Source organism: Elephantulus edwardii, unplaced genomic scaffold, assembly GCF_000299155.1.
Source record: "Elephantulus edwardii isolate Elephantulus edwardi_28Jun2011 unplaced genomic scaffold, EleEdw1.0 scaffold00015, whole genome shotgun sequence".
NCBI lineage: Eukaryota > Metazoa > Chordata > Mammalia > Macroscelidea > Macroscelididae > Elephantulus > Elephantulus edwardii.
In genome coordinates, this window is record NW_006399765.1 from 16,945,972 (window position 1) to 16,969,231 (window position 23,260).

Here is a 23,260-nt window from a genome sequence, read left to right on the forward strand (position 1 = left end):
TTAGGGCTGTTGTACATAGGGTTGCTATGAGTCTCAAGCGACTCAATGGCACATAACAATAACAACAGTTCTAAGGGAAGCTTTTTTCTGCCTGCTGGCTCTGGAGGGAAGTCCTTGTCTTTGCTGGTGGCCTAAGGGTGGAGGGGAGGCTGACAGAGTCTACTGTGGCCTCAGATCTAGGCTACCGGTTCTGGTACCATCATGACTGGGTAAGACTAGGGGGTAGGACTATGTGAGTAGAGTTAAAAAGGCCTGTCTCGCCAGTAAAGACAGGACTCAGGGGACACTGTGGAGTATAAGAGAGTTGGGAACAGCCCCAGGGTGAGTGAGCTTGTCTCTCTTCTCTTGTCAGGTGAGAAGAAGGACGTCTGGTCGTGGGAGTGCTACTTGGAAGAGCAGAAGGCCATCACTGCCCCTGTCAGCCTCTTCCAGGACGTGAGTTGGACACTTTCCATCCAGGGAGGACCTGTCCTCCCAGCCCAGGGACTCAGCACCCAACATAGGTCTTCTAGGGGTTTCTGTGTCGGACATCCCTCCTGAACTGGCAGATTAGAGAGAGGCAGATTGTTAAAGGTCCCCGAATAGAGAAAGGAACGCCGCGCGGGCCTTCAGGGTGGGTAGAAACACAGAGATGCAGCCCAGACTCATGTATATCACTGGGTGTCCTTTTAATTCTGGTACCTTCTACTCAGCTGTACACTGCTCTTGGGAAAGAGGACGCTCTTAAGCCTATCCTTAAACTTAATTCACTTAATTTTTCATGGAATCTAGGAGCTAGTCTATCCCTCTCTGCATCCCTGCCTTAAAGGTCTTTGAATAAGTTAGCCCCTTGATAGTCCCAGGCGGGCGAGGCCTGAAGGCGGTTCCTTTACCCTAAGCCCACTAGGCAAGGATAAGACAGGATGGAAGCTGTGTCCTCTTCAATCTGTGCGTTGACAGTACCAGACAGTCCCTCATCACAAGAATGGCTTCAAACTGGGCATGAAGTTGGAAGGCATTGACCCTCAACACCCATCTATGTACTTCATCCTCACTGTGGCCGAGGTGAGCTGAGGACTGGGGACACCACAGTCATCTCTCGGACGTTTCATCACCTCAGATCAGATAGGTGATAGATAGATACTGGGGTCTGATGGGACTAGGGGAAGCATGGACTCAAATAAGAGGCACGTTGTCCTTCCCTTGTCAAGCATAGTCTAATAAAGATTGAGCTGGGGACACACAGAAAACGGAAACACTAAGGACAAATGGAGTGTGATGGGGTGATGTTACTGAATTAATATGTATTAGTGATGGTGGAGCCTAGGAGGAGAGATTTCAGGTACTGAGAGTGTTGGCATGAGCCACACAAGATCCTTGCTTTCCGGAAGTTCACAGTTATGCTGGGAATCAACACTGATGATGTGTATACCACAGGGATGGTGACATAGGTGAACAGGGAGGCACAGAATGAAAGTAGATAGCCCTGCCTACGGGAGTAGGTGGAGTTTCGTAGATAGGCCTCCTTTAAGAGTCTGAAGATTGGAGGTGGGAATGAACATTGGAATTGGCATTCCAAGCAGAAGCTGCAAAGTGGGTTCTGCGGGGGAGCTTGGGAGAGACCGCTATGTTTAGAGGGCTGCCATTAGCTCAGTGAACTGGAAGCACAGTGTGGGCCATGAACAGAAGGAAAGGTCATCAGGGGCCCTGAGAAGGCCTTTGGGATTCCGTCCAGGGCCAGAGAGAGTAGGAGGCTGCCGTGGAGAATCTTGCACTTGAGCTTGGGATTCACATATGAACAGTTGGGGACTGTCTTCATTGTAAAATGGGGAACAGTGAGGCAGAGTTCAAGATAAGGGAAATCTGGGGGCTAAGGAAAAGTAGATATATGCCTTTAGAGCCCCTCAGACCACCAGGCCAACCTGGGTTAGGAAGGGCTAGGCTGGTGCCTCAGACCACCAGGCTGACCTGGGCTAGGGAGGCCTGGGGAGTGGGGCATCTGCTGGCATTGGAGTCCCTGCCATTCCCCTCGCGGGACCAGGTGTGTGGCTACCGCCTGCGTCTGCACTTTGATGGGTATTCCGAGTGCCATGACTTCTGGATCAATGCCAACTCTCCTGACATTCACCCTGCCGGCTGGTTTGAGAAGACTGGACACAAGCTACAGCCCCCCAAAGGTAAGGCCGAGCTGGTGGTGGTGAGGCATCAAGCCCTCAGATCCCATCCTTGGTCCCCCCTCCTTCAAGTTCCGTGTTTTCTGGTCCGTTTTGCCCAATTCAAAGCTAGCCTGTCCCCCGTTGTATACTGATAGGCCAAGTTGAGCTTATTCTTGGATTTTGCCCTTTGAGTGTCCAACTGGGTCATTTTCTGCTACTGCAGGGGGTTTCTGGGCAGGTTTCTGGGGTGCTGTGGGGCCCTCAGACCCGCTGCTTGAGTGTGGGGTGCCTTCACTGCAGCCCAGCCTTGTGTCTACACAGTGCTCTCTTTGTCCCCCATGAGGGGCCTAGGTTACAGGGAGGAGGAGTTCAGCTGGAGCCAGTACTTGCGAAGCACAAGGGCGCAGGCGGCCCCCAAGCACCTGTTCATCAGCCAGAACCACGTGAGTGCCCCTGAGTGAGTGTGACATCGGCCCCTTGGGGCAGTCATTGCAGATGGCCCAGCCCAGGGGCCTGACCCATCAGACGAGGGCTCGGCCATGAGGTGATGCTCTCAGCTTTGTTATGGTCTCTCCTACCAGGTGAGAGTCCAGCTCGGCAGGAACAGGGGCCTAGTAATAGGTTCCCCCCTCCCTCAGTACTCACTTTCCATCCCTACTGTGGAAAGCTTCTCATAACCCTTGGTCTGCCCCCTCAGTTTGGCCCTGAGATGTCACTGTTCTTGGGTCCTTGTTTTGTCTTGTTCTGCGCTTCTGTTGTGTGAGGTCAGAAGCTTCGTGTCTGAGAGCTTCTTTCTGCTGCTTACTTCTGCAGTCAAGTGCTCTACCCTGAGCTGTACACCCCCTACCAGTTGCTTCTGTCACAAGTAAGGTTTCCTCTGAGTCCACTGTAGTGGCCATGAGTTCCTGAGGGACACAGGATTATGAGCCCTACAGGAACTCTACATGGCCTGTTCTCACCGCCCCACCTCTCGAGTCCTCCTTTCCACCAACCGACCCACTCTGCCTTTGCAGGTGAGCTCTGGGCTGGAGTCCAGCCTGGTACTAGCTATGGCAACCCTTCTTCTTTTTAAAAACTTTATATAGGGGAGCTCTGGTGGCCTAGTAGCAAGAAGCTGCACTGCGGTCTCAGAGGTGCACGGTTCAAATCCACCAGATGCTTTGCTAGAGAAGGAGGGACAATCTGTACCAGTCAGATCTGATTTGATGGTACATGCACAAAAAAAATAATTAAAAAAAAACCCCCACCACTTTATATATATTTTAAAAGGAGCTTTGATGGCCTAGTGGTTGAGCAATTGTCCTGCCAACACAAAGGCAGGATGTTCAAATCCACCAGCTGCTATGTCAGAGAAAGATAGGCCTCCTTCTCCTGTGTTAAGATTTACTGCCTCTGAAAACCTGCCTGGAGGGTCAGCTATGAGTCAGTTTTACCACAATGGCACATAACAACAACATATTTATTTTTGTATACATTTATCAACATAGTTTTAAAATTTTGTTATTTAGCGTCCACACAGCATAACCTACACATGTTCAGCCATGTATGTTTCCACATGTACGGTTCCGTGACGTAGATGGTATTCTGCTAGTTGTGTGAGTGCACTTGCCCACCTTTCCTGGATCGTTCCTCTCCCTTTAACATAACTCATTGCCCCCAATGTTCCCATCTAACCTTTCGAGTTGCAGCCCCACTTCTTGCCCCCAGAGTCCCCCAGCCCTGGGCTTCCAGGTGGGCATGAAGCTGGAGGCTGTTGACCGCATGAATCCATCCCTCATCTGTGTGGCCAGTGTGACCGACGTGGTGGACGGCCGCTTCCTGGTGCACTTTGATAACTGGGATGATACCTACGATTACTGGTAATGAATGGGCCCAGACTGGAGCTGGGGGTGCGGGAGGCGAGGGGAGCAGCTTTCAAATGTCAGCTGCCAGGTGGCCCCAGTCCAGTCATTCCTGACATTGATATTTTGCATGAGGAAGTTGGAGGCGTGGTTGACTGTCCTGTGGATTTACTCTGTGTCATACGAAACACAGTCAAGTATTAAATGCTTCATCTAAAATAACAAAGTTATAATGCACAAATCCCTGTGACACCTGAATTTCCCTTCTTTGTTATGGCCTCCTTACAAGTTTTCAGTTAAAGCTGCGGTTGTCTCATTTTCTTGCTGTCCATCTCAGTTTAACTCTCACCAAGGAGTAAGGTGAGGGTGACCCCTGAAGCCTCACTGCCACAGGATGGTAGGCCCAGGGCCGCAGAGTCTCAGCTGGGCCAGTGAGGTGTTCTTGGGTTTCAGGTGTGACTCCAGCAGCCCTTACATCCACCCGGTTGGCTGGTGCCAGAAGCAAGGAAAACCCCTCACGCCTCCACAAGGTGACCCTGCTCCCAGAGATACACCCTTTTCCTGCCCCCACCTCGGGCCCTTTAACAAAACATTAGCACCTAGACGTTTAGAGTTAGGATGAGGGGACAGATATGCCCTGGAGCCTCAGCTGCTTTGTCAAGGAGTTGAGAACATCTCGTGCATGAAGGAATTCTTTTAGGAGAGTCTTGTGAAATTCTGGACCTGGTGAGGTTTGAGGGAAAACACTTGGAGCGTTTTAGCAAGGAAATCGAATTGCACAGCTAAAATCGGTGTACCCTTCTGCACAGGAGGGTTATGCCACTCGAGTGTAATGGGCTCTCTTGGGGGGTTGGAGCTGCAGGGGGAGCAACAAGGCCGAGAAGTAGGGTAATGGAAGGCAGGCTCCCAGACAGCCCTGAGAACTGATGGGACGGGGCAGCTGCTAGATCCTGGTTGGTCCCTTAGGAGCTCAGTGCCAGGAGCTGGCTTTGGTGGTGAGGAAAGGGCGAGGACTTCAAAGACGCCCTGAGCTCTCACAGCAGCTAGTTCCTGAGCAGTTCTCATCCTTTCCTCCAGACTACCCAGACCCTGATAGCTTCTGTTGGGAGAAGTATCTAGAAGAAACCAGGACTTCTGCTGTGCCCACATGGGCCTTCAAGGTGGTGAGTCAGCCCCCTGTGTCCCTGAAGCATGTTGTGCACTGAGGCGGTTAGAATGAGACCCTGGGCTCCCACTTGAAGTAGGCCCTTTTCCCCAGACACAACACTTGAGATCCTTCCCTCTTGACCTTGGCATTGGCCTCAAGATAACTGTTTGCCTGCAGCGACCTCCTCACAACTTCCTGGTCAACATGAAACTGGAGGCCGTGGACCGAAGGAATCCTGCCCTGATTCGGGTGGCCAGTGTGGAGGACGTGGAAGATCACCGAATAAAGGTGGCTCTGGGACCCTGAGGCAAGGGGGGTGGACAGGCCAGTGGAGGGGGAAGCTTGTAAACTGGCTGGAGATGAAGGGCCAGCGTAAGGCGGACAGAGGAAGACAGTACGCTGAGGGGGAAAAGAGCTTTAAACTGCAGCCTGAAGATCTCAGAACTCGTGCTGGCCTCATCTCTGAGCTGCGTTTGTGGGTGATCTAGTCATTTCCCCTTTCAGAGCTTTACCTCTTACATCTGTAAAATGGGGCCAGTCTTTGTCCTACTCAAGGGTTGATGGGAGGTCACTTAAAGAGCCAGTCACTTACTGAGTAAAACTCTTACAAAGTGTGGTGGCCGAGTGGGATGAGTGTGGGGTGAACCCTTTGGTTCTTCTCGTGCGAGTCCTTGCTTCTGACGGGCCCCAGGGCTGGGGGCCTTCTGGAGATTGGAGGAGCTTGTGCTGAGCTTGGCTCCACACGAACCTTGACTGCTAAGGACCTTTCCTCTTCAGCTCCACTTTGACGGCTGGAGCCACGCCTATGACTTCTGGATCGACGCAGACCACCCAGACATCCACCCCGCAGGCTGGTGCTCCAAGACGGGACATCCCCTGCAACCCCCTCTCCGTGGGTACCCGTGGGGCGCCTGGCCCTTTCCCACTGAGCCCTGACACCCTCCCCACCTCACACCCAGGGCCTTCTGATCACTATGTGCTGGTCTGACAGAGGACTCTGGTGCCCACAGTGAGCTCTGGCCACCTCATTTTCTTCTCCCCAGAAGAGCCCTGATTTCCTAAGGTGTTTGGTTTGGAGGAGTGAGGTGTGGAGGGCAAACCCATTAAGAGAATGTGCTCAGGAAGCAGGTTTAAACCAAGGAGTTGTGAGCATCTAGCACCTCCATACAGAACACGCATTGTATTTGCGAGGAGACACTGGCTCCCTCGGGTCAAATGCTGCTTCTCTGCACAGGTGGGATTAGGGCTCCCCTCGCTGGATTGTCCAGCCTTGATCCTCACGCTCGGAATTCTCCTGCCGCCATGTTTGTCTCACGTGGAGCGTTGACCCTTTTCTGCCATTCTTTTCCAACCATGTTGTTGTTATGTGCCATCGAGTCGCTTGTGACTCATAGCGACCCTTTGTTTAAGAGCCCTAAACCCTGCTCTATCCTGTGCCAACCTCGCCGTCTCCGACACACTCATTCCCACCACCCCAATCACAGAATCGATCTGTCTCATCGAAGGTCTTCCTCTCCTGTGCCGTCCCTTCACTCTGCCAAACATGATGTCCCTCTCCAAGGACCAGTCCCTCCTTGCAACATGCCCAAAGTATTTCAGATGTCAGACGAAGCTTCGGAATCCATGACTCCAAGGAGCATTCTGGCTTCACCCTCTCCAGGACAAACCTGTTTGTTCTCGTAGCAGTCCATGGTATATTCAACACTCTTCTCTAGCACCACAGCTCAAAGGCATCAATTCTCTTTCTGTCATCCCTAGTCACTGTCCAGCTCTCCGATGCATAGCACATAATTGCGAAGACTATAGCCTAGATCAGGCACACCTTAGTCTCCATCCTGACATCGTTGCTCTTCAATACTCTTGAGAGGTCCCTCACAGCTGACTTTCCCAGTGCAATTCGTCTAGGATCCTAAAAAAATTAACAGGGAATAAAAATGGGGAAGCTCAGAGAAGAGCATGAATGTGCTGATTTCACTTTTTTTATTATTTTTATTATTTTGTTTTTATTATTATCTTTTCTGCATGTACCGTCAAATCAGATCTGACTGGTACAGGAGGAAATTGTCCCTCCTTCTCCGAAAGAGCATCTGGTGGATATGAACCATGTACCTCTGGGATTGCAGTACAGTTTCCTGTCACTAGGCCACTAGAGCTCCCCCTAATGTCACTTTTTAAAAAATAATTTTAATGAAAGTTTACAGAGACTTAGGGTTTCCAGTCATTCATTGTTACATTTTTCTCCCTGCCTACCCCTCCATCCCCAGTTTGCTCTTCTCCTTAAAAAGTAAAAGAAAAACTCTTTCATTGTCATGCAATCCCTCCCCTCAAGTCCACTCGACTGTGCAGCCTTCATTCTAAGGTCCAACAGTGTGTCTGCCAGCTTTGAGATGGTCTGTCCTATTTCTGTCGTGACCTGTATGTTAGAGTCAAGCCTTCATTCCTACAAGAGGAAGTGAAATCTAGTACAAGAAATGGTGCACAGCCTGGCACAGGCCTCTGGTACCTGGAGAACAAATTTCTGGTGCTGACCTTCCCCATGGAAATCTCCATTCTTGGCCCCCCATTCTCCCCAGTCCCAGAATCCTCTGCTGACCCTTTTCATTTTGTTTCTCCAGGACCCAGAGAGCCCAGCTCGGCCTCTTCTGGAGGCTGCCCCCCTCTCAGCTTTAAGAGTCTGCCAAACACTAGGACCTCCAAGTACAGCTTTCATCACCGGTGAGTGAAGGACCCCTGCTCGGAGGCCTGCGGGTAGGGCTCAGGGCGGGTCTCCTGAATCTCCTGAGTGCCAGCCCGTCCTGATTCACCAGGACATGCCAAGGTGGGGAGGAGGGCTCAGTGGGGGCAAGGGGCCAAGCTCATCCAGCCCAACTGATGCCTTTTTCTCCAGGAAGTGCCCGACTCCTGGTTGTGACGGCTCTGGCCACGTCACAGGCAAGTTCACGGCTCACCATTGCCTCTCAGGCTGTCCGCTGGCTGAGAGGAACCAGAGCCGGCTGAAAGCAGAGCTGTCCGACTCAGAGGCCTCAGCTCGGAAGAGGAACCTGTCGGGCTTCTCCTCAAGGAAAAAGCCTCGCCATCATGGCCGGTGCGGAGGGCTGGGAGTCGGCCTGGGCTTCCCTGGGTTCAGTGCCTCGTGTGTTCTTGGCCAAGACCAGGCACTGATTTCCTGCTCTGGACGTGGCTCCTCTCTCTCCAGGATCGGACGCCCTCCAAAGTATCGGAAGATCCCACAGGAAGATTTCCAGAGTAAGTTCTGGGTCATATACCCCTAAGTCCTCTGTTGTGGGTGCTCTGTAACTGATGGGGTGAGTGACCAGGGCAGCTCAGAGTGGGAGAAGACGGATGGGTGGCTGCCTCTTCATTTGAGAGACTTTGGGTGGTAGAGTAGAGCCTGGCTTCTTAGGTATGTTGTTGTAGTTGTTGTTATTGTGTACCGTCGGTTTGGAACCAACCCTTAGCTGACCCTCCAGCAGGTTTTCAGAGGCAATAAATTGTACAAAAGGTGATTGCTCAAATTCTTATCCTGTGGAACATCTGGTGGATTCAAATCACATACCTTTGTTTTGGCTGCACAGTTACTTCCCACTAACCCAACATGCTCATATCATTTGATCTCCTTGAGAATTAATTCTCTTTCTCTCAGAGACCATGGACATGGCCTCTGGGTTCAACAAAGTAAGTGAGAGTCAAGTTCTTCTCTGGCCTTGAAGTGAATCTGTGGGGCAAACAGGAGCCTCTCTGGCCTCTGGTTCTCCACTGTGAAGCACAAGGTTGGCCCCTGGCTCCGCTCTTCTCTGATTCTAGGATTTTGGGGAAGGAGGCTGTGGTTGTCACTTCACAGCTGTCTGTCTGACATTGGTTGGGCAAATCACTTAACAGCTCTGATTGTCATTTGAAAACATAAGTCAACTTCCTGGAAGAAATAGTTGTTGTTGTTGTTGATTGCCTTCGAGTTGAGCGCGACTCGTAGCGACCCTATGAACAAAAGGCCTGAAGCCCTTCTAAAAACTATCGCCATTTATCAAATTCATAGAGTTTCCGGAGGCATGTTATTTAGGAAGTGGATGCCACTCCTGCTTCCAAATATGTCATAGTATGTTATTGTTGTTATGTGCCATTGGGTCACGTGCAATGCATAATGACCTTATATACAGCATTTCTGAACCCCTCCCTCTCCTGAGCCAGTCTCACTAATTCTGACATACCAGCCCCCACTGCCCCAGTTACTGTATCAATCCATCTCATCTGGGGTCTTCCTCAGCATGATGTCCTTCTCCAAGGACCCATCTTTCCTGGCCACATATCCAAAGTATGTGAGATGGAGCTTCAAAATTCTAGCCTCCAAGGAGAGAGACATTGTTTCACCCTCTCCAAGACAGACCTCTTTGTTTTCCTGGTAGTCCATGGTATGTTCAACACTCTTCTCCAGCACCACCTCCCAAAGGCATCTATTGGAAGAAATAGTAGTAACTGCAATTGCAACTGAGCTTCTACTGTAGCCAGTGGCGCCCTGCATGGCGTAGTGCATCGCATGTTGATCTGCCATCTGAAAGATTCATGGTTTGAATTCCTTGGGAGAAAGATGGGCAGATGTCTTCTGATTAGGATTTACAGTCGCTGCCACTGGGACTCCTTGGCCTATTTCCATGTTCTGGCTGTGGCGGAAGCTAGCTGTTCTAACCACTATACCACCGACGCATCCTTGTCCTATTTTTATTTTTTTTAATTAAATTTTATTCATTTTAATGAACATTTACAGAGATTTGGGGTTTTCATTCATTCATTGTTGCACCTTGTCCTATTTTGTTGTTGTTGCCAGCAGTTGTCAAAACCAAACTACTGCTGTCGGTTCAATTCCAACTCATGGTAAACCTGTCATTGGGTTTCTGCGGCTGTAACCTTTCAAGGGGAGAGATGGGACGGTCGGAATGAGTGCTCCCTCCCTCATTCACTGCCATCCTGTCAGTTCTAATGCGTAAAGACCCTCCACTGGGTTTCTGGGATTGTAAAGATAACACGAAGGAGGTGATCCATATTTCTCCCACAAAAACCCCTGGTAGATTTGAATCTCTGGAGATACACAGCCTTTAATTAGCAGCACAACACCCTAGGCACTGCACCACCAGAACCCCCTTTAAGCGTAGCTACTTGCTGGAATGAATATTCCTAATCTCTTGATTCTTGTTGACAGAAACAGCCTTAGGCCTGAATGATAAGGGTCTTGTCCTGCTTTTGGGTCCCTCTGAGCAAACACTCCTGGTACCTCTCTCTTTTTATTATTTTTTTAAATTTTTTGTTGTTGTTGTCGGTTTGCTTACAGAGTTCATGTACATTGTGTTTCACACTATTCCTCATTCACATTGTGTTTCATACAATCCTTCTCATGCATTATGTTTTATACACGTAATCACCATCGGACTTGCCCATCATTACCCTGTCTTTTCACCCAGATCCTTCTCGTTTGCTTCACCCCCTCCCTCCACCCACCAAAGTGTGCAACCTTGTGGTTTCACTTCTACTCACCCTCACTCCCTCCAGTTCCCCACATCCCCCCACCTTGGGTTTACATACATGTTGTACTAGTTATCCTTCTATTTTTACAATAATGGTCTTTTGCAGTATTTGTCCCAGTGAGACTGGGTTTGTTTACTCAGCATAATACTCTCCAGTCTCTCCCAAGTTATGCAATATTTTTTGAATCGTTACTCCTGAGTGCTGCATAGTATTCCATTGTGTGAATGTACCACAATTTTCTCAATCTCTCCAGTTGTGGTTTGACATTTGCTCTGTTTCCACCTCCAGAGCCCTCAGTCTTGCTCTGTTCTGGTACCTCTCTTAACTTAACCTTGGCATTCCAATTGGCTTCCATTGTAGGGCAAAGTTGTGACCACCAGAGGGCATTTGTCTAGTGTGTTCATTCTGAATTACACTGTGGAAGTCTTGGGAAAGAAGTCCTTCCGCTTGAGGTGGTAGCTCAGAGAGGTGGGGGAAGAGCTTGCTCAAGTCAGGCAGGTGAGAGTCCAGATCCGTCAGGAATCTCCTGTTTCACCAGTTTACCTCACAGAGGAACACTGGTCACTCCACGCTTTGTTCTAGAAGTGTCTGTCTTCTTAGACCCAGTGTAGAGCTCCTCTGAATCGAGTTTTCTGGTCTGCTTCATGGAGAAGGCTGCTTGGAGGGAACTGTGCTCACTCCACTGATGGGAGGGCCTTTGGAATCATATGACAAAACTAGATGTTCTGACTTCTAAGTTAGATAAGAGATGTTAACTGCATGTGAGAGCTTCTGTCGTGTGCCCCGGAGAAGAAAGATAAAGGAGGGAAGCTGCCTACCAGCTTGTTCCCCAGCAGCCCAAACCCCACACCAAGGCATAGGGTGGACCAAAGGGCTTCAGAGAGGGAGCCCCGGGGTGCATGAGAGGCCAGATGTGTGGCCAGGTGGATAAGAAGGTTGCTGATGGTGATTTGCACAGGTGATTTGGACGGGCCCCAGACTGGTCATGGGAGGGAATGGTTGAGCTGTGCAGAGCAGGCAGGGTGCTTGGTGATTCTGAAGGTGGAGCTCTCCGAGGTGGATCAGGTCCTCAGGTTTGGACTGATGAGCAGAGAAGACAGCAAGCGGACAGGGTAACGGAAGATCCATGATCGGGGCTGGCGATGGGTTGCCAGAAGTGCTGAGAAAGGAGGTGCAGGAGGGTCAGGGTGGAGGGGTCAGTCTGTGATGAGTTAGGGGCGGCCTTTTGATATAAAGACAGCTGAGGTGCTGTATCCACCAGTGTCTGTAATTAGACCAAGTAAGAACCAGCTCTCCTGGACTATGGTCAGTAGCTGAGCAAGCCCCATGGGGCAGTGATCAAATGTAGCCTGTACCAAGCCTGGTAGGAGTGTCTGGGGGGCAGATTTGTCAGATCAGCTAGAGGTGAATGTGGCCCTAGTGGGTGCGAGTCCAGGCTTAGGAAGAAGCTGAGCAGAGCGATGTCCAACGTCAGATCCAGGGAGGATTTGATCCTTGTCTCTTGGATGTCAGGACCCAGGGATTCTAGAAACAGATCTGGAAGCAGAGTGGTGGGGGCATGGAGTTGGTAAGAAGGATTACCTTCTTCTTCTTCTTTTTTTAAAAAAAATGGAACGCCACAAGAGTCCACAATTAAGGTTGCATAGTGGAATGTACTTGGGGTGGTGGAAGAGGTGCGGGGGACTGTGTACCAGGGAGGGAGTGTTTCTTTTACTTTTGAAAGAGAGGAGCGAACTGGGGGAGGCGGGGAGGGCTGGGCGGGGAGAGAAGTGCAGCAATGAATGAATGGAAATCCAAAATCTCTGTAAATGCTCATTAAAATATTTTTTTTAAAAAAAATGGAATGCTTCAGGAATTTGCGTGTCATCCTTGCGCAGGGGCCATGCTAATCTTCTCTGTATCGTTCCAATTTTAGCATATGTGCTGCCAAAGCGAGCACAGGATTACCTTCTAGTTGCCTGAGTAGACCTGACCCAGGCCAGGCTCATGGAGCTGAGGGGGTAGAAACTGGAGTTCAAGGTCACTTTCAGACTGCATAGCATGAGAAAGTTGGTCCCAAAAGGATTTAGGGAAAGAAGGACAAACAAGAATGGATTTCCAGTGTCACAGCTGAGATTGTTTGAATGTGGGGGGTCATTCTGATGTTAGGTCTGTAGAGAATGGTGCCTGCTGGGATTCTGCAGAGCTCAGAGTGAGGGGACCTTTCCTTCAGAATCTTACAGGCTTCGAGACACAGAAGGAGAATCACTTCACACATCTGACCTGTTAGGTAGGGGTCAGGATGGAGGGGATAGGGAACACAGCCACGACTCTGCAAGGACCCCTCTTGGAAAGAGGACCCTTGTCCTGTCCACTCTGCCAACTAGCAGACCCAGCTGCCTGGCTGTGAACCAGCCTTAGGAATGGGGTTAGTGCACTGTGTTGGCCCGCCAGCCTCTGCCTCTGCCTTCCAGCCCTGTCCACCGACGTCATGCACCAGTCCCTGTTCATGTCGGCCTTGTCAGCCCACCCGGACCGTTCACTGTCTGTGTGCTGGGAGCAGCACTGCAAGCTGCTTCCGGGAGTGGCGGGCATCTCAGCCTCAGCGGTTGCCAAGTGGACCATTGATGAGGTGAGGCATCAGGGCCCTTTCTCCTCTTCCTCTTCCCTCTCCCTACACCCTGGTAGAGGGCTCAAGACCACCACCTTCTGCTCATCTCTGCTGCAACAGTACCTTCTAAATGCCACAGCACCTTCTAGATGCCACAGTTCCTTCTGGCTGCCCAGAAGGGCTCATGGGTCCATCCTGATGGGTGGGGAGTAGGAAGTGTTACTGACTACAGGACCAAGAACTACACCTTTCATACTCAGCACTAACACACAGAGACTCGGGATCCTCTTAGGCGAACACTAAAACACAACTCTAGTCACAGCTCAAAAGGCGCCAAGGTCAAGTCGACCAGCCTCTCCCGCCCCCCAGGCCTCCTTGTCAACATGTCTTCTTTGGTTTCCAAGGTCTTCGGTTTTGTTCAGACTCTGACAGGTTGTGAGGACCAAGCACGGCTCTTCAAAGATGAGGTAAGGGGTGTGTGGGTGTGTGTGTAGAGTGGGAGACAGAGAGGTGTGACTGTGGCCCACCAATGCTGCCCCCAGCCAGCGCGGGGCCTTTTTTCCCATCTGGATGAAACTAGTCTTAGCGATTCACATTTCTGAGAAAAGGTCTGGTGTGGCCTGTGGCCCGCAGAGCAGGGAACCTGTGTGCAGACCATCGCCACTGAGGAAGCCCATTATGGAGACAGAGTTCTGTTCACTCCCCTGCACTGGCCCAGTCTCTCCCAACCGTAGTTTCATCACTGACACTCACTAAATAAGGCATATTTTAAAGGACACAAGCTATTTATACCAAAGATCCTAAGGCACACTTAAAGACAAGGGCTTACCGAAGATATGAAGCAGTGAGTTGCTTTTGTTATTGTCGAGTGGGAACCAACCCATACACAGACCCTGCTTTGGGTTTTCAGAGGCAGTTAATCACACGGGAGGAGACTGTCTATCCTTCTCCCACAGAGCAGCTGGTGGCTTGGAACTGTGTGCCTTGTGGATTGCAGTGCAGTTCCTTTCCACTAGGCCACCAGAGCTCCCTAGCTGTAGGGGAAGTCTGGGTTTAAGTCCCAGTTTTGCCAGCTTGGGCCATTTACGGTCTCTGGGCATTCTATCGTCGGTAAAGTGGAGATATAAGGAGCCCTGGTGGTGCAATGGTTTAGTACTTACTTGCTGACTGAAAGGTTAGTGGTTTAAATCCACCAAGCAGCTCCAGTGATTTTCCTTAAAGATTACAGCCCAGGAAATCCTGTGAGGCAATGTGACTCGGTCATGGTCACCGTCACGTAGGATTGCTATGAGGTGAAATTGACTCAGTGACCAACAGCAACAGAACCTTCTGTTTTCAAATAATCTAGGGCACATAAAGGCCCTCCATCATATTTCTGAGGCTATAAAACTTTACAGTGGTAGACTATCCATCTATCTCCCATGGTGGATTTGAACTGTTGACCTTTTGGTTAGCAAGCCAGAGCTCCATGACAACACAGGCAATAAAAGGGATGTAGTAATAGCTACCTCCCCGAGCTGTTGTAAATACTGAAAATGATGCAAATCTCGTTCTCGCAGAATGCCTGGTATAATTAATCCTAGTATAATTCACATCAGTACTGTATACAGAACATGTCAATGGCACAGAATAGGGCAGGGTTCCAATCTGTTGTTCATAGGGTCACTATGAGTTGTAGTCAACTCAATGACACCTAAGAACTGGATTATAACATTAATATATAGCAATATATCATCATATCATTACGTAATAAATAATATTTTAATGTTCTATAATTAATCATAGCATTAGACTCAGATGGCTGGAGCAATGGGAGCTGAGTAAATGATAATTCTAGTTTTTTTATTGGTTTTTTTTTCCTTGTTGTGTACTATCAAATCAGATTCGACTAGCACAGGAGGAGATTGGTTCCTCCTTTTCCAGCAGAGCATCTGGTAGATTTGAACCATGCACCTTCAGGATTGCAGCACAGCTTCTTGTCACTAGGCCACCAGAGCTCCCTCATAGTTCTCGTTTTTAATTGCGTACGCATTGCTGTTGAGTATGTTCTAGTTCCTACTGACCCAGCAGGGCACGGCAGAACTGCCTCGGCTAAAGGCTGGAAATCGTAACGGAAGCCGACTCTCAGATCTTTCTCCCATGGAGCAGCGGGTGGATTTGAGTTGCTGACCTTTCAGACAGCAGCCAAGCACTTAACAACAACATATATATACACACACACACACACACACACACACACACACACACACACCTCCCCTACACTTATCAGGGGTGTGATGATATTAGGGGATGTCACATTCGACCCATAATCCTCTCATAATTATTTAGTTTATCAGAACATGGGAGCTCATGATACAGCTTTTATATTATATCTTTATGTACATGTATTTTTTTCCCTGTTACACATTTTCTTTCCCTCCCTCCCCTGCCTCTTCCCTTAGCCCACCCCACAATGCACCCCTTGTTTCAGATACATACATATTTTTTTAATTTATTTTTATATACCTGTATCTTTGAGGAACACAGTCCAATTCATGACAAGTGACAGTCTTTTTATCGAAGTATGCATATCCAGACTTTAATCTTATGTTTGAGATTTTTCTCACCAACACAGAACCTGCTGGACTACTGTTTCTTAGGTGTTTTAAACTGAGATAAAATATACAAGAAGCTCTGCTACAATTCCAAAGATATGCAGTTCAAATCCACCAGCTGCTCCGTAGGAGAAGTATGGGCAGTTTTCTCCTGTGTGATTAGCTGCCTCTGAAAACAGGCTTTGTCAAACATCTACACCCTGAACCCGACACTTCAACTAAGATATAAAACATTACTATTATGTCAGAAAGCTCTTTCTTGGTGCTTTTTAGTCAGTCACCAGCACTCTACACAACTACTGTTCTAATTTTTAGCACCATAGATTAGTTTTACTTGTTCTTAAATTCCCGCATATAAATGAAATGAATCATGGACCACGTATTATTTTTATGTCATGTCTTTTTCACAATGTAAAGTTTTTGAGGTTCATCCGTATGACCATGGGTGGTGGTGGTGGTTTGTTATGTGCCATCAGCTCGTCTGAGACTCACAGTGACTCCACGAACCCTGGTCTTTCCTGAGCCAATTTCATTGTCTCCAACACACCTACCCCCATCACCCCAGTCACTGAGTCTATCCATCTCATCTAGAGTCTTACTCTCTTGCCCTGTCCCTCCACTCATCTAAGCTCAATGTCCCTCTTCAAGGACTGGTCACTCCTTGCAACACACCCAGAGTATGTCAGATGGAGCTTCAGAATCCTTTCCTCCAACGAGTAGCCTAATTTCACCCTCTCCAGAATGGACCTATTTGTTCTCTTAGCAGTCCATGGTATATTCAGTACTCTTCTCCAACACCACAGCTCAAAGGCATCAATACATTAGATAATTTTTCTTGCAGAGTAGTATTTCATTTTATGACTAAACCATAGTTCTCTTGTTGATAGACACTTGGCTAGTTTTCTCTTTTCTGAGTTTGAACCCTGTATTTTTCTAAGCAAAACATAAGTTTGTAACTAACTTTACTATAACCACATCACACGAGCTTGGAATTCATGAGACACCTGCCCCCAAGTGCTTTGACATCAACTTCACACCAGGTATTTCGGTGTGTACCCACTGGATTTTCTCTCTAAACTCCTGTAAAACTTTACATTTATCCTCATTAACTCTTGTCTTGTTGGTTTCATAGTCTCATTGTCTTAAATCCCAATTCTACCATCTGTAATGTTAATAAGCCTTTTGTATCTTCATCCAAGTCTTTAACAAGACAGAGCTAAGCTGTGGTACCGGTTAGAGAGTTTCCTTTTGGCTGGCAACAGGCCGTAAATCAACTCTCTCTGAGTGCCGGCCAGCTGCACACCCACTGAAGAGCTTGGTCCTCCAGCCCATCTTTGGCCCGTTCTCCCATTGGTTGGAGGAGGGCTGTGTCTCCCAGGAACAACTATTTTCTATCCTGGTCTCGCATGATCCGTGATACAAATAAGCAACAGTTAAAAAGAGTGGAGACGCTTTTGGACTGCGAGGGGTGTCACAGAGGGTCTGAGAGTAAAGCAAGACAGTAAGGGAGGAGGCGGATTGAAGTGCCTAAGACAGAGCTTGGGTATATGAGAAGTACTGTTGTTAGATACCATCGAGTCAAGTACGACTCTTAGAGACCTTGTGAACAGCAGATCTGAACCCTTCCTTATCCTGTGCCATCCTCGTCATCTTTGATACACTTGAGCCTTTGAAGGAGTACCATTGAAGTGTTTTATTTGCTAGGATTGAGTTGATGGTCACTCTCACAGAAATCAGACAGGGGGTTCTTCATACCAGCATTGGGACCAGCACAGCCCAGCCTACCTTGCTTAGACCTATAGCTCCCACCCCAGCTCTCTTTACTCCCCCTCCCTCCTCTCCAACAGGTTTTCTCTCCCCCTGTTCTTACCTGCACACCTCTCCCCTCGAAGTCACAATTATCAACATTTCCCTGGTGGGTAAGGAGTTACTCCGCACACCCAAAGGCACATGGATTTGAATCCACCCGCTGCTCCATAGGAGAAAAGGGGAGCAGCTTCTGCTGTGTAAGGACTGTGAAAATCCCCTGGAGGCCCAGCTGCGAGTTGATTCTGACTCAACAACACTTAACAACAACAACATTTTGGGATGAAGGGGCTCTAACTAAATTATAGGTGTCATGATGTTTTACTTCTGAGAAATTTAGCAGGCAGCTCTAAAAACTAAGGCCTTTCTCCACATAACTGAAGTACCATTAGCTCAGCTAGCACCTTGACTATAATTCTATTAACTGTGTATCCCCTTGAACTCGGACTGTATTCATATTTCCAGCAGTCACCAAAGTATCTTTTGTGGTTGGTGATTCTGAACCAGGATGCAAAGAAGGCCCATATGCTACCTTATTGTTCTTCAATATCTTCTCTCTAGTAGGAACGAAAGTCTTTTCTCCTTTTTCTTCCTCCCCACCCTCATGACCTTATAAAAAGGTCTTGAAGACTGCACCCTTCAAGTTTTGGTTCCTTCCTGTGTCAACCCCTAACTTGTTCCTCCACTGTCTCGATCTCTATTCCCATCAGCTGGGAGATAGATACAGAGAGAGGCTAGGTGAGATTGACCTTCACTTTGCCTCTATTTTCAGCAAAAGGAATAGCCCACAGGTAATATTGTGTCCTTGAGTAGTGTCACACCTGAATACGGCTGTGTCTGCGTGTCACACAGCAGCACTAAGATTGACTCGTGGGTTCATGTGAGGACAGCAGTGGCAGAGTTCTCGAAGCTCCTGTCACTGAGAACTCAAGACATTTTGCAGATAGAAACATTGAGTCAATGGGAAAGGAGAAAGAGTGAGTGAGTGTGTGTGTGTGAGAGAGAGAGAGAGAGAGAGAACAAGGGGAAACCTGTGGAATTTTTGCTTTTCTTCTCTGTCCCCACTGCTGTCTTCCTTTTTTCCTTTCTCCTTCCTCCTCTCCCTTGTCCCTGCTCCTTGCTCCCCCCACGTACCCTTCACTCCACTTCTCTTTCTGCCCTCCCACCACGCCCCCTGCACACCCCACCTTGCCTTCACCCATTCCCCGGGACCCTTTCCACCTTCTCCACTTTCCTCCTCCCTCCCCCGGCCCCTCAGATGATTGACGGCGAGGCCTTCCTTTTGCTGACACAGGCGGACATTGTGAAGATCATGAGTGTCAAGCTGGGCCCAGCCTTGAAGATTTATAACTCCATTCTCATGTTCAAAAACGCCGACGACTCCTTAAAGTGACTGGCTCAGGGCCGGCCTCGCGAGCCCTTCCTCGCCAGCCGATGCTTCCTTCCTCTCTCCAGTTCCTCATATCATCACCGGGCTCTCCCCACACTCCACCTCCATAGCTGAGCAGGGTTGGGCTTCCTCTCCGGGGTGGCGTCCCAGGAGATCTGTGGGAGCTGAGGAGCCCTGGGGAAAGCGGAGTCTAGTTTCTTTGTCCCCAGGCACGATGGTGAGGGTCTAATGGTCCACAGGAAACATGACTGGTGGAGGAGTATGGAAGTGCCCTCCCTGGGCAGCCCCACATCTCCAGCCGATGTGTTTTTTCATCAAAGGGTCTTGACCTTAGCAGTTTAGGCCAGTCTGACAGAGGGAGAGTCCTCCAGCGGAGGCCTTTTAATCTGGTTGGCATCGTTACACTCTTTCTCTCCTTCCTCCTGGCCTTCTACCAGGAGATGGACCCTGCTGCGCACGTATTTAGTCATAAAGACACCGCCCTCTTTTTCTGTCATCTGGTTCTGCAGCTCTTTTTCTGCCTGCTTCTCCGGGCAGTCCCCTCAGCCAGGGTCCTCGGGAACATGTTTCCTTCGGATCTGTTAAAGGGCTCTGGCTGGGCCAAGATGCCGTCTTTGAACGTACCCAGTTCTGGACCACTTGACATTTCAGTGTCTGATGCCAAGTATCGGTTCCAGGCAGAGGAAGTGGTCAGAGTCTGGTTGACAGCTGGCAGGGGTTAAGATTTCACTGATTCCCCACACTTACACCTGTGCTGGGCCCGGGGAGGAGGTGACCAGTAGGTCACTAGTCCAAGGGCGCATCAGACAATCTCTGGGTCTTTGGCTGTGGGGAAGGGGGTGCTGCTCCAGCTGGGATGGTAGCTCCCAAAGCTGGGCATAGCCATGGATCCCAGCCACGGCGTGGTTACACAGGGTGAGGGTCCCATGCCCGCCAGACCTCCTGTCAGGGGAATGTGGCACTCTTGACTGGCAGGCACACACCATCAGGTCACATTCAGCCTGTCCCTTCAATCCCTGCTGCTTACTTGTGAGGAATCTTAACGAAGCTACTTGAAGTTGAGAAGGCGGACTTTTCTATCCCTGAATTTTCCCAGGGCCTGTGCAGGCCTTCTTTCTACTCTCCCCCAGTCTTGCACTGCCAGCCACGTCCCTCTGCATCTGGGACCTGGACCTCTTTGTCCAGGTGGGGGGCCCAGCCTCCCCTGAGCCACTGCCAAACCTGCTCTCCCGGGCCCTTGCCTGGGTGGGAAGGGCCAGAGAGCCTGGCAGGAGCCAACCCCACGTGGAGCTGAGGAAGAGTCGCCAGCCTGCTGTGGTCCAGGTGCTGAGGTGGGCCCACGGGTGTAGGTGGGGCCATGTGGTCTTACCACTGACCCCTCTCTTAGTCACGTGATATGTGTTTGTGTGTGCGTGTGGGTGTGTGGAGGACACTGACCTAAGTGTTGGACAGGGTGCCGCTTTAAGGCTCGGAGTTGGGAAAATAAATGTCAAGGGCTACTGTTAAAATAGGAAACCTTAATTTTCCCTTAGAATTGAGAAACCCAAAGCTCTGCTGATTTCCTGCCACAGCCTAGCGGGGCCTTCCTCTGGAATGGACCCACACAGCTCTGCTGGGGTAGACAGTCAGCCCCCCCAGCTGAAGTCCATACAAGGCTTCCCATGATCCTCCTCTCTCAGCCTTTCGAGGCAGCTCTGAGCACAATGTTCCCTGAAGGACACTGGGCAAGCCGCAGAATGGGCACTGGGTTTGCAGAGGGTACGCTGTGACTCACTTGACCAGGACTTAAGAAGAACAAATCTGAACCATTATCTTGGTTGCCTGAGTAGCCGCAAAGCTCATCAGCTTCTTGCTCTCTGACCTCTTCTGCCAACGAGGAAGCATTCACTTGTGGTGTGATGTAAGCAGCAGGTACCCACGCTGGAGCTGTGCTGCCACACTCGCTTCTGAGGAGAGGGGCTTTGCCACGTTCTTTTGCCAACCATGCCTCTTGATGCTTCTTGGCAAAGAGAAAGGCAACGTGGAGGGGAGCTCTGGTGGCCTAGTGGCAAGGAGCTGCAACTCCAATCCTAGAGGCGCACTGTTCGAATCCACCAGAGGCTCTGCCGGGGAAGGAGGGACAATCTCCTCCTGTATCAGTCAGATCTGATTTGACGGTACACTCACACAAAAATAATAAAATTTAAAAAAAAAAGGCAACGGGGACCAGTGGCCTCCAAGCTTTGAGGCCTCAGCACTTTTTGCACACAGGTCAATCTCTTTGGAAAGAAACCAAATCCTATGAAATAGCAAGAAATCTGCCTTCTATCCATCCTACTCCCCTTCCAACCCCCACCCCCCTCTGCCCGCACCCTGTCTCCAAATGAAATGATTGCACCTTGACCTGAGGAGAGCCAGGAGGGAGGGAGTTGGTGGTTCCTGGTGCCCATGTGCCCTCTGCCCTGCTCTTCAAACTTAAACTTTGCCCTCCCCTTCAGCCTCACCCAGCTCTTGCCCAGCTGCCCAGTCCAGCCCTGGTCCAGGGCAGAAGGACCTTTCTGTTTAGTTTCTGAAGCTGAGAGAATGAACCCAAAGTTGGGCAATGGAGCCTCTTTGCACTTTCATTCGTATGCACTTTGGTGGGGTTACGTTCTTGTATCGCCTTCTTGTGTGTGTGCGCGTGTGTGTGTGTGTGTGAGAGAGCACGTGTTCTTTAAGAAAATCCTCCTGTTTAAGCTAACCTGACTCCTGTGAATCTGTGTCTTAGGTGCACGGAAGGAGAAAAAGTGATTAAATGTGGTGTGCATTTGTCAGTGTTTTGAAACAAATAAACTTGAATAATTCAACTGGATGACATATAACCAGTCTGTGTCTATTTCCGTGGTAAATACACCCAGAAAACACAAATTGGTTATTAGAAGTGCCATTACTGAAGGGACTGAAGGTAATTTAAGATCTGGTTTTTATACCATTTTAGAACTAAGAAACAAAGGATGAGGATAAATGGGCATACTTGTCTGCATTTAGAAGTAGAAACCCTTAGAATCCACTTAAAAAAATAATTGAAGACTTCACTGAATATTCTGCCCTTGAAAATTCAATTTTATAAAAACAGTTTTTTTCAACACCAAAATATCAGAGAGCTGGACAATGACTAAGGATAACAGAAGAAGAATCAATGCTTTTGAGTTGTGGTGCTGGAGAAGAGTCTTGAACATACCATGGACTGCCAAGAAAACAAGCAAGTCTGTACTTGACAGGGTAAAACCACATTTCTCCTTGGAGGCAAGGATTTTGAAGCTCTGTGTCACATACCTTGGGCACATCACCAGGAGGGACCAGTCCTTGGAGAAGTACATCATGCTTGAAAGGGTGGAGGGACAGACAGCACAAGCAAGGAAGACCTCGGATGAAATGGATTGACACAATAACTGGGGTAATAGGGATAGGTATGTCGGAGACAGTGAGACTGGCTCAGAATAGGACTGGGTTCAGAACTTGTGCATAGGATAGGATCACTGTTGAGTCACAGGTGACTTGATGACACATAACAAAAGTGTCAGGTGGGAAAATGTCAGGCAGAATTGATAGAATTCATAGTGGTTCAGAAATGCGTGGAAGCAAGTGGAATTGTGATGAAAATCCCATGTCTGATGACTTCCTCTCCTCACTTATCACTACCCCTAATTTCTCTGCCCTGCTGCCCTTCCAGACCACGTGGCTAAAAGAATATCAACCATGGCTGCCCAAGGGCCCTTCTGTTTTGTTCTTTGACTAGAACCATACGTAAAAATGAGAACAACTTCTTTGAGAAAACACCAAGTGGCGGATGACGCTGGTGCAGCGGGAGGCCCTGGGGGCCCTGGGATGGGAGCCCGCGGCGGTTTCAGCGGAGGCTTCGGTAGCGGTCTGCGGGGTCAGGGCTGCGGCCATGGACGGGGCCGTGGGAGGGGCCGCAGAGCTCGAGGAGGCAAAGCAGAGGACAAGGAGTGGCTCCCCATCACCAAACTGGGCCGCCTGGTGAAAGATATGAAGATTAAATCATTGGAGGAGATTTATCTCTTCTCCCTGCCCATCAAGGAATCTGAGATCATCGACTTCTTCCTGGGCATGTCCCTCAAGGATGAAATGTTGAAAATCATGCCAGTGCAGAAGCAGACACGTGCTGGCCAGCGGACCAGGTTCAAGGCCTTTGTTGCCATCGGAGACTATAATGGCCATGTTGGCTTGGGCGTCAAGTGCTCCAAGGAGGTGGCTACAGCTA

At 49.4% G+C, this 23,260-nt stretch overlaps 1 protein-coding gene across 1 annotated transcript in view; it reads left to right on the top strand.

Moving 5' to 3' along the window:
* Positions 1-19,020, top strand: part of L3MBTL1 (l(3)mbt-like 1 (Drosophila)) — a 38,067-nt gene extending 19,047 nt beyond the window's left edge. Inside the window, exons 10-24 of the mRNA XM_006881720.1 lie at positions 353-435; positions 940-1,044; positions 2,021-2,156; positions 2,487-2,578; positions 3,843-3,994; positions 4,430-4,506; positions 5,054-5,139; positions 5,301-5,411; positions 5,901-6,015; positions 7,739-7,838; positions 8,011-8,208; positions 8,320-8,369; positions 13,091-13,248; positions 13,632-13,694; positions 18,886-19,020. Coding sequence (XP_006881782.1) covers positions 353-435; positions 940-1,044; positions 2,021-2,156; positions 2,487-2,578; positions 3,843-3,994; positions 4,430-4,506; positions 5,054-5,139; positions 5,301-5,411; positions 5,901-6,015; positions 7,739-7,838; positions 8,011-8,208; positions 8,320-8,369; positions 13,091-13,248; positions 13,632-13,694; positions 18,886-19,020 — 1,661 coding nt within the window. The remainder of the gene's footprint in view (positions 1-352; positions 436-939; positions 1,045-2,020; positions 2,157-2,486; positions 2,579-3,842; positions 3,995-4,429; positions 4,507-5,053; positions 5,140-5,300; positions 5,412-5,900; positions 6,016-7,738; positions 7,839-8,010; positions 8,209-8,319; positions 8,370-13,090; positions 13,249-13,631; positions 13,695-18,885) is intronic.
* The last annotated feature ends 4,240 nt before the right edge of the window (positions 19,021-23,260 follow it).